Below are 14780 nucleotides of genomic sequence, written 5' to 3' on the forward strand. Positions count from 1 at the left end.
GGGAGCAGCGCGCAGCGGGGGGGAGACACCCAGGCGGATCATGGACATCGAGAGGCTGCAGGAGGCTCTGAAAGGTGGTGCCGGGGTTTGCGGGGGGTGGGGGGAGCCGTGTCCCCAAGCTGAGGGAGGCAGGGGCTCCTCGCAGCCCGGATCCTCTTGTGGGCAGGGAGCCGCAGCTCCTCTCCACCGGCGGACGAGGGTCGGGGTGCTCGTGCTGTGGGGAAGGGGCTGCTCGCGTAAGAGGGAAACGGGTCCCGCAGAGCGGGGAAAGGCCCGGGGGGTTCCCGGTGGGGCAGCGGAGCGGTGAACCCCTCGTCCGCGCTGCCCTGGTACTCTCCCCGGGCTTGCTCTGGGCTGCGTGAAGGGGAGCAGCGCAGGGAGGTTGGTGACCCCACTGGCTGCCCCCCTCTTGCAGGCCCGGGGCTCCTCTCGGCTGCTGCCCTCTTGGCCCCTGCAAACCTGCCTGCCTTCCGTCCCTGGCCCTCGCCCCAACCTGCTCTTCTCCTGCCTCCCCAGCACACTTCTGTGCTAGCTTGCCTTGTTGGATGCAGCCTGAGGACACCAGCCTCCTTCTCTGTTGTAGCTGCTCAGAAGAAGTTGCAAATCAACTTTTGCTAGTCAGATGCATGTTTCTCCACATGACAATATTAAGTGTTTTACAGGGCTGGGGAGCTGGTGAAGCTCTTGGGAACAACTGAAGTACTGTGAAAGCATGGAAATAATTTTGTGGGAACTGTACTGATCACTTGGATAACTATTTTTAATTTTTGTTCTATTTTCTTTTACCATTCTTTTGTGTCATTCTCATACCAACAGATTTTGAGAAGAGAGGGAAGAAGGAAGTGTGTCCAATACTGGATCAGTTTCTTTGTCATGTTGCTAAGACTGGAGAGACGATGTAAGTGAGACTCTTGGCAATCTTCAGTTGTACCTTAGAACATTTCTGCATTCTAAGTCAATGGGATGCTACCTGGGTTCTCTTTTTGCCTGTATATGGCTTCCATGAGCTGAACAAGCTTGCCTTAGTTCCCCTTTAATTTTGGATGGAGTAGTTTTGTTTGCTGGTAGCTTTATCTGACAGGGTTTGTATAGCTTTGTTCAGGGGGTTCTCTCAGGTCGTCTTGTCCTACTCAGTGCAGGAAGCCTGTTGCTCTTTGTACATTTTATGTGACATCTGGGGGGTTTTAAGTGGAAAGTTTAGCTCACTGTGGTAGTGTCTGTTGTATACTGTTGCAGTATCTGTTGTATACAGTATCTAATAGTATTATTTACATAAAGATACGAATGGTTTAGATTATTTCTTTCCAGGCTTTGTACACCACGCTGTGTGGTGACTGCATCTAAGTGCTCCTGATGAGGAGGGGACAGCCAGTAGCTGCCTTCTGCAGAGGAGATCTGTGGGAACTGCTCTGTGTTTCCGTAGTCTTCCGTTTTCCAGCTCGCAGGAGTTTCGCTTTTCCCGGGCTTCCTTTCGCAGCTCACGCTGGCGGGTTCTCGTCCGGAGGTGCGCTGTGGCTGGAAGCAGCCGTGCTCCTTGTCAAGGATGAGCGCTGGTGCTGCGCTGGGTGACTTCCTTGGTGGATCACTATTTGGCAGGAAGGGGAAAGGCTTCCCTGGGTGCGTTGCTATAGATTTGCTCACTTTCTGGCTCCCGAGCTGTCTCCTTGTTTTTGAGGCCTAGTGCCAGACTACAGGCTTCTGCAGGAGATACGTGCTTTTACCAGTGTTTTGTTAGTAACCAGTGACTGCAGGGGCTTTGTCTGAGTTTCTAGAATCCCTCTGACTGGTTTGTAGCTTTTGGTGTGTGTGGTTTTCCTTTTTATTAATCTTTCTGCAGCTTGCTGGTACTGCTTGAATTAATGGTTTTGAAAGAAAAACAAGTTCTGAAATGTTCTTTGCTCTTTGAAGAGAAGGCATTGGCTAAGCAGAAACACATAATGTTTAATATTTTGATGTAGTACTTATTTTAGAATGGGCTCACTATGATGTATTTGTGTTGTATAACACGTTTAAAGTATTTTCCTTGTTCTAAAATATTTCTTCAGGCTGTTTGTATTGTTCTTGCCACTATTACAACATGTATTTCAAAGTAATTTAAAAAAGTGATTGTATAGGGGCAGGTTCTTGGGAAGATGTAAAACTTGGAGAATGAGCAGACTCCTGACTTTTTTTCCATTTAGGAAATATAGATTATTATTTATTGATTATTACAAACTATTGCTTAAACCTAAACTGGCAGCTCTTACCTGGAACCTCATGCAGACCCTGGTTGCCATGGATTTCTTTGTTTTTTTTTTTTTTTTCTCCCAAGTCTGTGGCTTGGAAAGAACACTCTTCTACAGCGTTCTTCAGCCTTTCTGTTATATTACATAGTTTAAGAACTGTAATAAACTGATTGCTTTGGAATGAGAAGATGAAATCTAAAGTAATACTTTGTAGAGACATTTCTTAGGATTTTTATGCAGTTCAGAGCTCAGTTTCTTAAAATTATGCTGAAGTTGGGGGTTGTGCAAACACAAATGGTTTGCAGACTTATTTATTGAAAAACAATGGATCATACTCAGTCACAGCTTGTTCCTGAAGTAACAAACAAAAAGTACCCATTTGAGGACCAAGGCAAATAAGGACAAGTGAGATGCGAAGTATTTTTTGCTTTGAGCTGTTGTTGTTTCTAGCAGTTGCACAGTGTTTTTCAGCTCTTGAACTTAGTCAATGACAAATGCTGATTTTATTTATTTTAAAGATCATAGAATCATAGAATGGTTAGGGTTGGAAGAGACCTTAAAGATCATCTAGTTCCAACTCCCTGCCATGGGCAGGGACACCCTCAGTAAGGCAGGTTGCTCAAAGACCCATTCAACCTGGCCTTGAACATTTCTACTGCAGTTCATGTGTTAAATGTAGATTGTTCTCACTCCCCCTCCCCATTTCTTCTGCACATAGTTGCAGCAGGTCTTGTAAGCAATTAGTAAGCTTAGTTTGAAAGGGTGTAATGGACTAAATTAAAATTACTTTTAAGGTTCTCATCAAAGCATGACCATGGCATTCTTAGGTTGCTTAACAGATTGAAAGCAGAGGCTCATCTGAGGCTATTGGGTACCTCCCTGCCCCCATTTGTTTCAATGTGCTTATTCATCCGAGTGAGTTATGAACAGGTAGATGCAGGTTTAGGTTAGGCTGTAATTTTACTAGTATTTATTTCTCTTGGCAGCAGTCTTGGCTAATGCAGCTTTTGTGTCACTATTTCACTGGGGCTTGTTGAACTGTTTATGTAGCTGCTTGGTAACTAAGTGTAGGGAACTGCTCACAGTTGAAACTAACTTTCTTTTTGGCAGTGCTTGTTTTTAACAAGGTTCAGTTCATTGATCCAGCTTGTTTTGTCCCTGTAAACTGGTATGTCAAAGCTCAGCGTAGCTGCAGAGGTGGTGTGGGGGAGGAACAAAGGGTTAGAGTTGTATGAGCCAGCACTGCAACTATGATAAGGCTCTTCAGAGTATGTCTTTATTGTAATTAAAAGTCTTCTTCATTTACAAGGAAGGTCTTGAATAAAAATGTTGCTAAATTTGGATATATTGTGAGCATAAATGTAATTGTGTTATCAGTACATTGCAGTAAAAGCCTGATCATGCAATCACATGTGTTAACTTCATCTATTTGAAGTTTAAACTATCTTATAAAAAGTTAACCATTCACTTAATGGTTTGCAAGATTATGGCTGTGTTTGCAAGAGCCAGTCTAAACTTCCCTTATTATCGGGGAACAGAAGCACAAGTTTGTTTGCTTGGCTACTTCCAAGTGTTTTTGTTTCTTAACAGTTGCTATGGTAAGACTTAGCCTTAGGTGAAATATAGAGTTTATGGTTCAACCTCTTTTAATGTTGTGTTGAGTCTTAGGACTTTCACAAGTGATGTACTACTTAAGTGACTTGATGTTTTACTAAGAAGCTAACATGGAATTTCATTAGTGAGACCAAGTGTAGTTAGGGAGAATTGTTATAATCTCCTTTTCTCTAGTTTGTGAAAGATCAGTGTGACTGGGTAAAGTGAAGAGATATAAAATTTGTTAGTCTTAATACTTAACAGTGGCTGAAAGACCTTTTTAAAATAGGGTATGTTTTTGCATTTTTTTGCATAAGAAATCCACTTATCTGTTTTTTTCTGAAGTAGAAATGGCTTTAAGAGACAGTACAAAAGTCACAGCACTGCAGCACTAGAGGTGAAATGCAAAAATGAAATACTTTTTCTTCCAAAGAAAAATTATAGGATATGAGGATCACTTATCAATTGTGATCTTGTATTTAAAATCTGTTTTCTCTTATCTGTTAGGAAATTCTCTTAGATTTAAAATCACTCTGCCCTTTCAATAGCAACAGTGTTTCTAAACCATTTATTTAGGTACTCCACCAAGAAAATATAATTTATTGGACTAGAAGGGAAAACTGTAATTTTTCTTTGGTTCTAAAGCTGAAAATAAAACTTTGTGTGTGGGGGAAGTAAAAAAAAAATTTATGTCATTTTTTTTTCCTGTGTTTTCCCCACTCCTGCCCTGGGGCTGGCAATCTATAAAGCACAGTTTTGATGGCTTACTATAGTGGCAAGTGTCATATAGATGCTTACTGACAATGAAGGAGTCCAGAAATAAGTAGTGGAGTACCAAAATCTGGAGAAATACAATTTATAGGCAGAAGTGATTAGCTGTAAAATAGTTCTAGGTTTAAGTAGAGAACAGTGCCCTGGCCAGGATGTAATGTAGTTCTACCAGTTCTTGCCCTGAATGCAGTATAAACAGCCATTAAAATACATTTTGTTTTTATTTCTTCTAGTAGTCGGATTCTTTCCTCAGAGTTTCCCTGGAAGATCTGAAATACTAATTTGTGCCTCATCTAAGCCTGAAGACAGAAGTTGTCTTTTTGCTGCTTTCCTTGAGGACCAACTTAAATACTTTTCTGTGTAGTTTCTTGACTCAAGTTTAATACGTGTCATTATAAAGCAAATGTAATAGCTATAGCATCATCATGACTCTGAGCAACGCTGTCTGTAACTGATTGCAGTTACAACCACAAAGGCTGCTGTGTTGGACGGATGGTCCACTGAGTCTGCAGCTACCTAGCTGAGCTGCAGAGATGCTAGGGGAGATGGTGCTGTATGTCTTGCTTCAGTTAAGTGCCCCCAGGCCTGTCAGGTAGATCAGGGACAGTTGTTGTTGGTAAATTATATAGTTGTAAACCTAAGTTACGTAACTGTACTTCTACCAAAGATAATGGCAAGAAATATTTTTAACCCTTTGATACTGTTTCATGTACCCTATGTACCAGTGAACTTTCTTTTTTAACTGCATTTTTTGAGCACTTGTTTGGATTAGCTTAGCTTTTATATTATTTTGTTACAGCAATGAAATAGTTTGTCAGCTGGAGGAAAGATGTGAGGGGAGATATCTTGGCAATGAACATGAATGAGAATATGTTCCTGTTCTTGGCTTTAGTGCTTTAATGGTGTATTCTGAACTCCTGTATAGCAGTTTCCTTATGTCACAAATAGGCAGCAGTTTTGTTGCTTGCCATGTGTATGCTAGTATTTTTTGACTAGTTTGAAAACTTTGTTCTGATTTGGAGGCGCATCATTATTTGGAATTCTGCAGAACTATTGGGGGAATGTAATTCCATAGGATTTTTAAAAAACCCTCTAAATCCTCAAGTTGCTGCAAGAAGAAGCAGGATAATACTTGCTGAAGCAGTCTGTGTGCCTTTGTTAGTGTAGGCCTCTTCCACTTCCATGTTCTCAGTGAAGCAAGAGATGTGAGTAAACTTCCTTGCATTGTTTCCTGCTATTATTCCTCACTAACTCCATTCTACTAAGCGGCTGGAATTATTCCCCACTAATTCCCATTCCACTGACACTGTGCTTTCTGTCTCATAATCCTCTAATGTCTCCAGAGGACAGGAGACATTTGAAAAGCCTGCTGATATATTTTTGTCAAAGATGGTTTAGCTTTCTTGCTCTTTTTACTGATATTTCAAAAAAATATATATACTCAAATGTACAGTTGTAGTATTTGAGGAGAGTTAGTTGTGATACAGGTGAGATCATTTGCTACTTTAGGAAACATGCATTGTCGTAGTGTTTCATTTTAAATGCTGCCACTTCATATCTGTTGGGAGTGGGGTTTACAGTATAAAGGTCAAGCTTTAACTGCCATCATAAAATATGCATCATGAACCGGTCCTAATAAACTTTACTCTCTCTCTAGAATACACATGTAAGCAAAGACAAAAGACCAGCTTCTCATAGAAATGATAACTTTTCAGTGTCATTGGACTATTATAACTGCAAATGTAATGTATGCACATGCGGACTTGCAGTAGTAAGTACATTTCTTCCCTGTTGCTATATAGTCTGATCTTATAAGCATGCTCCCTGCTAGTCTTTCTGCAGACAGTTCACTGTTACGTTGCACAGAAAACCACCCTGCCACTTACTTCATAGCAGTTGGTACAGCTGCATGTGTTTCTGATTACGAACTTCGATAGTATTCTTTTGGCATCCTAATAGTCTTAAAGCTCAGTTCTCCTTCATTGTTCAACTGGATTTGTTCTCATCCTCAGAATTTCGCTCAGTTCTTACCTTTAGCTCTTCGTAATGTTTCTTCACAGCTGTGGTGGCTGCTTCAGTATTACCTCTGTCTTTTCCAGTGGGTCTCAAGCCTCCTGTTCCATGGTGGCCTTGCTTGTGGCTATTTCATTTGAAGTACTTTCGCAAACATTTGGGGGATGTTCCACTCTGTATTACACTTTACAACAGCAAGGATGTTTTTGTGTTTTGACCTTGCAATTGATGAGCCTTGGTACTTCTTCCATCTGCAGATTTTGGAAAGGTTCATGCTCAGTGGTGTATGCTGGGGCGAAGGAACAAGGTACATGCAGAAGGGAGGATAGAAGCAGTCTGGTTGTCTTGGGGGTGATGGAGTATCAGGTTTTTGGATAAACAAGACTTGCCCTTCTTTTCCACAAAGCTGGTGTGTGTCTGGCAGGTCTCAGTTCTAGAAATACTACTACCTGAAGACAGTTACAAGCTTTTCATGTTGGCTATACCTAATGAGACTTTGCTCAGGAGTGGTAAGGGGGTGTGATGACGCAGAAACACCTAATGCCTGTGCATTAGGCCACTGAGGTAGGGTACACCTTCTGAGCCCAAGCTTAGTGTCTGTCACCTGAACTGTCTTGTGTAGAAGTCAATTGTGTGGTGCTTTTGTCCTGGTTTGGAAGGAATTAGTAATAGAAGTGCAATTTACCTGATCCTAGTAGTGCTGCTTTCAGACCTGAGTGAAGCCTGGGTTATTGAGGACATGCATGAACTGGCAGGCAGAGGAATACAGGGCAAAGTAAGTTCAGATTCAGAAGAAGCTGCACAGGGTACATTTTCCTTAATCTGGTTTCTCAGCTTAATTTTTCAATATAGAAAAGATCTGATAGCATTATCTCAGTGTGGTCTGCTGCTCTTCTGTGATAACCTGTGGATCTGTATGCACTGGTCACTTATCAGTGAAAGCTACACTTACCAGTTGAGTATTAAAGCATTTCTTTTGTTCATTTGATTATTCTATGCAAACTGGTGATACCTGGAGCCACTTCAGTGTCCTGTATTAGTGCGTATGTGGAATTTAGTGTATGGAGTAAATGATGTATTTATATAGGAAATTATCCAAACATTAATTTTATATTACTCGGAGTTAGTTTTTTACAGGGAGCTCCTTGCTGCAAGTTCAGAAAAACTAAAATATGCTTCACCTATTACATACTTTTCTTGAACTTTGACTCCTGGGCTTCTTCTATACAGGTTTATTGAGAAAGCATTACCTATTTAATGTTTGTGTATTCTGCCTGCATCCAATCCAGAGTACTACAGAGTTATATTGTGCCTTTGCCTGGTATTTTTCTGTGCAATATCTATTGAATGGGCTGCACTCTGAATTGTGCTCTGCTGCAGAATCTCTGTTACACAGTGCACAGCATCACTTTTGAAACATGCCTCGGCAAACACTGATCTGTTCAGTCAAATATGATCTGGTATAGAAATAAGTAAAAGCTAAGAATAATCCACAGAATTGTTTGAGTTGAATTAAATATCGTTGTCTGAATTTCAGCTAAATGTCCAGTTGTGTTGAAGGCAGATCTGAGCTATGTGTAAGTGGTTTTAGGGAGGTATTTTGCCACAGATAATGCCTATCTGCTACTGCCTGTCTGTTTGGCTGGTGCTGTTCAAATGCAGCTCCAGTTATCTTTGGTAGAGCAGATGAATATGAATGTTGTTAAGGCTCCTGTGCCTGTAACTTATGAGAGAAGTCAGATAGCTTCCCTCCTCCTAAACTTTTTATGCTGTTTGCTATTGGTTACAATTCTAAGGTTGATGTGAGTGTACTTTAATGGAAGTTTAAAGACAAAAAGTTAAGTTTCAAGAATATAGTCACTGGGATCATGCCTCTGAAATTATTACTACAATAAACTATATTAGAAATAATTATGCTAGAATTTGATGCAGTTAAGTGTTGCAGAAATGTGTAGTCACCTAGTCCCTGTTCTGAAGACCCATTCTACAGAAATGTGGCAGGAGAGCAGCTGCTGCACACAAAGTGGTTACTGAGAGTTCTGAACCATTTTGTGTGTTTTGTAATTCAGTTATGCAGGAAATACTGCTTCGAAGATGATCAGTCAGATTAGAAAGTGCATGGAACTCAAATGATTTAAATAATCCAGAACAAAGGGTGTAACTAAATGATTTTCACAGGTAAATGTAATAATTACACAGAACATGGGTAAAAAAAAAAAGATCCAGAACTAGAGAAAGAAAATCTGTTGGGGTAGAGTATCCTGTAAAGTACAGCAGGAAGATACTAAGTGTGCCTATATAGTTTGGCATAAGTTTGGTGTTCACTAAACTGGTCAGCTAAATTGTAAATAAGTGTGATTTATGCTGCTCAGATGGGGGGACGTGGCTGGTGTTTATTTGATGCTTATTCAAAAGTCTGTGTTTGTAAGACTTGGAGACCTTTGTAGCTGGTGTGCAGTTCACTGGAAAGTCACTATGTAGGGTGATCGTTGTACTTGTAATAAAACTTGAGATTTGTAAGAAATGTTACTTGAATACGCGCGAAAGTGAAATTACATGAAGAAACCAGAGTCAGGTAAGACTTAATTGGTACAGAATGCAGAAGCATAGTAAGTGTGATAGTCCAGTAAGTACACCAGTTCATTCTTACCAGCTAAAGGTAACTTCAAGTAAGTTTTCAAGTGGAAGAGGGAAATTTAATGACAGTACCATCTACTTTTACTTTTGTCTTTGTAGATAAACCACTGCCAGTGGTTTGTGGAAGTTCTGAAGGCTTTCGGTTTGTGTGTATTGCTTTGCCCTCTGCTATAAGGAATTGAATTCTTGAATGAAGACTCTGTTTTAGAGTCTTCATATTGTACTTCATAGTACAATAAAAACTTGTACTTTTTTATTTTGTTGTTGTTCTGTGGTCAGTTTTTGCTTTTAAAATGGAAAGTGAAAGGTACTTGAGCTTGTATTTAGATAACTATGCTAAGAAATGTAGTTTCTGGGAAAATTCTGAGTCCTGGTCAGATTTTCTCTGTCTTGTGAAACAGCTGTATTCTGTTGGAGTCGGCTGAATATTTATCAGTAGAGATCAGAATTAGTCCCTTGATGATTACAAATACTACTTTAATGTTTTCATCAGCTGTCTGTTTCCATAATGAAGTCTTAATCTTTGTTGTTCCTGGCAATAGCAGGAGTAAATTGCAAGTAGTAGAGAAGTGAAGGCTCATTCTGCTGAAGTAGTTGTAGTTCTAATGTATTACAGTTTCTGTGGTTCTGGAACAGGCTCATTGTGCTCACAGGAAGGAGAGCAAAGACTTGATTTAGGCTGACGACAATCAGCGAGTGAAGATGCAAACCACCTCCTGTGCTTGTGGGAAATAACCAGTTTTTCCTCTTCTGAGCTTTTCAATATATTTTTAATTAAAGTGAAAGGTAACATGAGGTCAAATGCTACTGAAGATAAAATGTGAGAGCGTTTTACATGAGTTATGAGGTGAAAGTGAACAGGATGCTCCCCCTGGAGGGATGCTTGCTGGTGTGTTTCTGAACAGGAGCATACCCTTTACACCAAAGCACACTGGTTCAGTAAATTCACCCTGCTTTATCACCTCAAGTTTAACATTTATTGCTGTTTTAGAAACACCGATAAAGAATCCAGCACTTGCTTACGGTTTTAATTTAAGCCTTAGGTTGAAAGGTTTGTCTGCTTGCCAGAAGCATTTAAGAAACTAGTCTGCACTGATGCACGGGGGATTTTACTATATAAATCTGTGGTCAGTGTTTGAAATTCCCTGTGTTAATCTGCGCTGTGTGGATGGTGAAAATGGCAACAGTGAGCAAAACGAGGACCCTAAAAGTAAGGAAGTAGAAAAATAAGTTTTAAATTCAAAGAATATTTGAAGCGAGAGTGGAATTATGTAAGGTGCCTTCTTTTATCTAGTACTTGAGAGCAGCTGCTTAAGGGAATGGCTCTGCTCTCTGCGAGTCACAGCACACATCTTATTCTTCCTTATCTGTAGCATTAATTTTGTGGTTAGATTAGTGATGTGCTTCACCTCCCTGTGTGTGGGATCACAGGAATGTGTGGGAGCAGCAGAGCAGGCTTGTCCTTTTTGGTGTAGACCGGATAGAAGGTTAAGCATGTGGTGGAGCAGCACCTCCCTCTGTGCTGTGATGAAATCCCTGCAGTATGGCTCATCTCCTGCTCGTGGGAGTTCAGTGCTGCCACCTTTCTACCCCAGAACTGTTCAGAGGTATCTTCTGAACAAATAGAAAGCCATTTCTCTACCAGCAGGTACTCCTCATTAGGGAACAGTCTTTATTATTTTTATAATAAATAATGAAATAGTAATTCCTGTATAAAAAGCTGTTGCATTTCACACTTCAGATTTTTTTTTTTTTGTTTTATTTTAATGAAAATGCTGGGGTTGTGTTTTACAGAAGCTCTTACCAGGATTTTTAGCTTGTGCACTCCCTTCTGTCTAACTGCATACTTCCAGGTATCCCTGTTTATACCAGATCAATGTTATCTGAAATTGGGGTGTGCTAGCTAAGGTGAAGATTAAAACAAAACAACAAAATAATGGAGGGAATTGGCTCTATCTGCTGCTTTTCTGTCCCAAAGAACAGAGATAACGGAGTAGGGAGGTGAGTGAGGAGCATGGCCTTAGTCTCCTTTCCCCCAGAGGACTGCAGTCTACCAGTTCCTCTGCACTTTTAGCTACTGACTGTCCTGAAGAGTGTTTAGCTTGCAGTACTGCTGCCTGGAAGTGGGACACTGGCTCCCTGGGGCTGCCCTTTCTGCAGCCTGGAGGAAGGCAACCAGCCTGCAGCAAGGTTCTGTGCTCCTTGGTGGCAAAGATGGGCTACTGTTTTGAGAAGTGGTGTGTTTCATCTTGTCCAGAATATTCCTGATTGCATACATTTTGCATGGAGGCTGTGGAAGAGCACGCTGGAAAGCTTTGCCACCTTGTGCTGGGATTTGAATTGGATATGTGATTGCTAGATGTGCTTCACTCTGTACCTTTGACTTTTCACAGAGTTTTGGGGATATCATTGATAGACCTGAGTAGAAAAGGAATTAACTTGTTTTGGGTGAAACTTTAATTTCCTTCTGACAGCCTGGGGAAATGACTGTGTCTTAGAGTATATCTTCATCTTCTAAGAGCTCTAGAGCAAGGCACAGAAGAGAAGAATCGGTTATTAAAGTTATTTCACTTAAAACCACCTGTTTCCTACTACAGATCTCTGTGGGAGTGTAATCTAAGTCAGCAATAAATGGGGGTTGGGGGGGAAGCTAATATAAGTGACTCATCTCTTGTTATGTGTTAAGTGAATCCCTCAGAGATTATCCTCTGTGTTCTCAGGAGTTTGCCTTAAAATCAGTTTAGTTCAACATTAGATGTTTGCCTCCTAAATACACTATTTAGTACTTTAATTTCTGCTTGTTAGAGAGCTAACAATAGAAGGGTGGAGAGGGAAATGCTGCTTTGTTTTACTAAGTTCTGGCGTTTCTTTTATAGCCTGTTCAATGAACAGGATCAATAGTAGATCTACTTTGTTTTCATTTAATGTTCCTTGTGGTATATCACATCTCTCCAAAACAGATGGCATCCTCTTTAAAATTTAAACCAAGTAATTTTGTAATGAACTTAAACACTGAAGTCTGAAGGCAGACATCCCACCAGGACTCCTGGGACTCTTAATGTTTTAAGTACATAGCTAAGTCTCTAGAAGCTTAATATCCCTTCAATATAATGTTTTTCTTAATTAAACCTGTAATCTGTGAAGCAGTTCCAGAAAGATTTATGAAATAATTGCAGTACCTTCATTTCAGGAGGTTGCCTTATTTCAGGCACTCTGAATTCTTCCTCTTGTTTTTCAGTTAATGTTAGGTTTTGTCCTGTTTCCCTTCCATGGGGCTTACTGAAGTTTGAAACTTGAAATCCTTTAATATCTGTCAAAAGTGTGTGTAAGCCAAATGTACTTCGTTAGTGTTATGTCTCATATCTGAATAGTCTTTTGCACTTGTGGAGACTTGCAGTGCAATTTACCCTCTATGTTCCAACTCATGTAGTAGTGTTGGGGACCACTGTGTTGTAGTAAAGCCTTCCAGTATAGTGAGTGCTACATACACTTGTTTGACAACAGTAGTTTTCCTTAAATGTAGGGGAAGCACTGTGTGTGTAAGAAGGAGGTGGGGATTTGCAGTCACAACTTTGCTTTTCCTTGTTCTAGTTCTCTGAAAGTTCATGTGTTCCTATGATTCTCCAGATTGCAAGACTTTCCCCTCTGTTTCAGGTTCTTAAGGTGCCCTTCGCTGTTATTTCTGTTACTTGGCATTTAATGTTTGTTAAATGTTTCAGGCTTTTTTGCTCTTTTTGAGATTTCAAGTCTTCCAAAGTGAATATACCAAGTGACAAAAGAATCAAATATAAAAACTTGCCCAATGCTTTGAAGAAAATAATCAGTTAATTCAGTGGCATTCTATGATACCATCTTGATAGTGCAGGCTATTGACAGAGGGTTCTCCTTTTTCACAATTATCAGTGCTGTAAGGGAAAAAGCCGCTTTCTCTGTTTCATCAGTGCAAACATTTTGAGTAAGCAGGAGATAAGGGAATAGGGCAAGTCTTTTGTGCTCTGGGAGTGATAGGATTAGATTATTTCCATGTAAAATGTGATTTTGGTTTTGATATGCATGTTTGGAAAGATTAATTCTGTGCAAATCGTGTTAGTAGAGAAGCAATTGTACCTTGCAGGCAACTTGGTGCTAGTAATTCATCTTTTGAATCAAAGCATAGCATCAGGTTACTTGAACTGCTTTCTGTGGAAGGTGACTTCTGTCCCTTGTTGAAGCGTGCTGTTTAGCAAATAGAATTGACGGATTCCAAATTTGGTTGATGTTGCTTGGCCAACTTCGGTTGATCTGTACTGAAAGGATTAGTTCCAACAGTAAATCATGTAGTTCAAGTACAGGCGTGAAGCGGTTTGCTTTTATTGGAGAACAGAGTTACTTAGGATTGTGTTTTGCCTTGTATCCACCCTGGGAATGGCAAGGAATGTTCCTTGTTTACATGAGTCGGGGTTTCGGGGTTTCTTGGGTTTTTTTCTGATTTTTTTTTTTTTATTTTTCCTGCCCTGTTCAGTTGCTTTTTTTTGCTGCCTCATCAACTTCCAGTGAATATGTTAGGGTAGTACCATTCTGACTGCGGAGTTCACTTGCACTCCTTTGTGCCTTACTTCATAGAGCTTAACTTTCCTGTCCTCACTGAGTAATTGTGACCCATCCTGGTGTCTTGTGTAGTTGTAGGGTGTTTTTTTTTTCTTTACCTTTTATTACTGGGAGGTGGTTTTTAGCATTTTGTCATGTTGCTTCTCATTATATGTAAATATTCTCAGAACTTGCTTATGTTTCTCATGTTGTTGGCTGTTTGCTCAGGTGCTGCCTGCTTTCCTGTTTAATTTCTATAAAACAGAACTAAGCATATTCAGACACCAGAGTCTCTTCTATCCATGTTTCTCTGTTATGTTTCTGATTTTACATAAGCAGCAAGGTCAGGGGCTGCACTCTGGTACTGTATTATGGTGTTAGACATCTTTTCCTACCTTAAAGCACAGTTACTGGCATATGTTAACCCTGGTATCGTATGTAAGTAATGTACAAAGCCTGAAGTGCTGGACTCCAATATGCCTATGCTTTCCTCTGTTGCTTGACTATTAAAGGTGCTTTTTAAAGAAAAAAATAAATTGTTGAGTTAAGCTACTAGCATTTACATTGGTCCTGGGAGAATTTGAGATGTGTGGCTCTGCTATGTTATATATCTATCATGTATATATATATATTTATACAAGCTGTAGTTGTGAAGTGTGCTTTTGGGACTTCTTTTCAGCCATTCATTACTGCCTGTGATGATATTTTTCCTTGCTAAGTGCTTTTTTAATAAAATCAGTTTCTTCCTCTTACTCCCTGTATGTCAGTGCAAAACCTTTAGGTTGCTATAAGGGAAGGATGGTGCAGGAGCTGGCCCAGGGGAAGCAGAGGACTCTTAAGAAAAAATGCCAGCTTATGATGATTTGGAGTATCTGGAACTACAGACTCCTTAGCCCAGGAGAGATGTCCTTGTACAGATATATTTACACAGGATGACCCAGGTATTGTAGTGAAAGGTGCTTTAGATAGACATAA

At 40.2% G+C, this 14780-nt stretch overlaps 1 protein-coding gene across 2 annotated transcripts in view; it reads left to right on the plus strand.

Moving 5' to 3' along the window:
• Positions 1-14780, plus strand: part of PPP4R2 (protein phosphatase 4 regulatory subunit 2) — a 31827-nt gene continuing 17047 nt past the window's right edge. For both annotated transcript variants that reach the window (XM_080625375.1, XM_080625376.1), the window contains exons 1-2: positions 1-74; positions 817-898. In XM_080625375.1, coding sequence (XP_080481501.1) covers positions 41-74; positions 817-898 — 116 coding nt within the window. In that variant the 5' untranslated portion in view covers positions 1-40. The remainder of the gene's footprint in view (positions 75-816; positions 899-14780) is intronic.

The sequence above is a fragment of the Psittacula echo genome (assembly GCF_963264785.1).
Source record: "Psittacula echo genome assembly, chromosome: 9".
NCBI lineage: Eukaryota > Metazoa > Chordata > Aves > Psittaciformes > Psittacidae > Psittacula > Psittacula echo.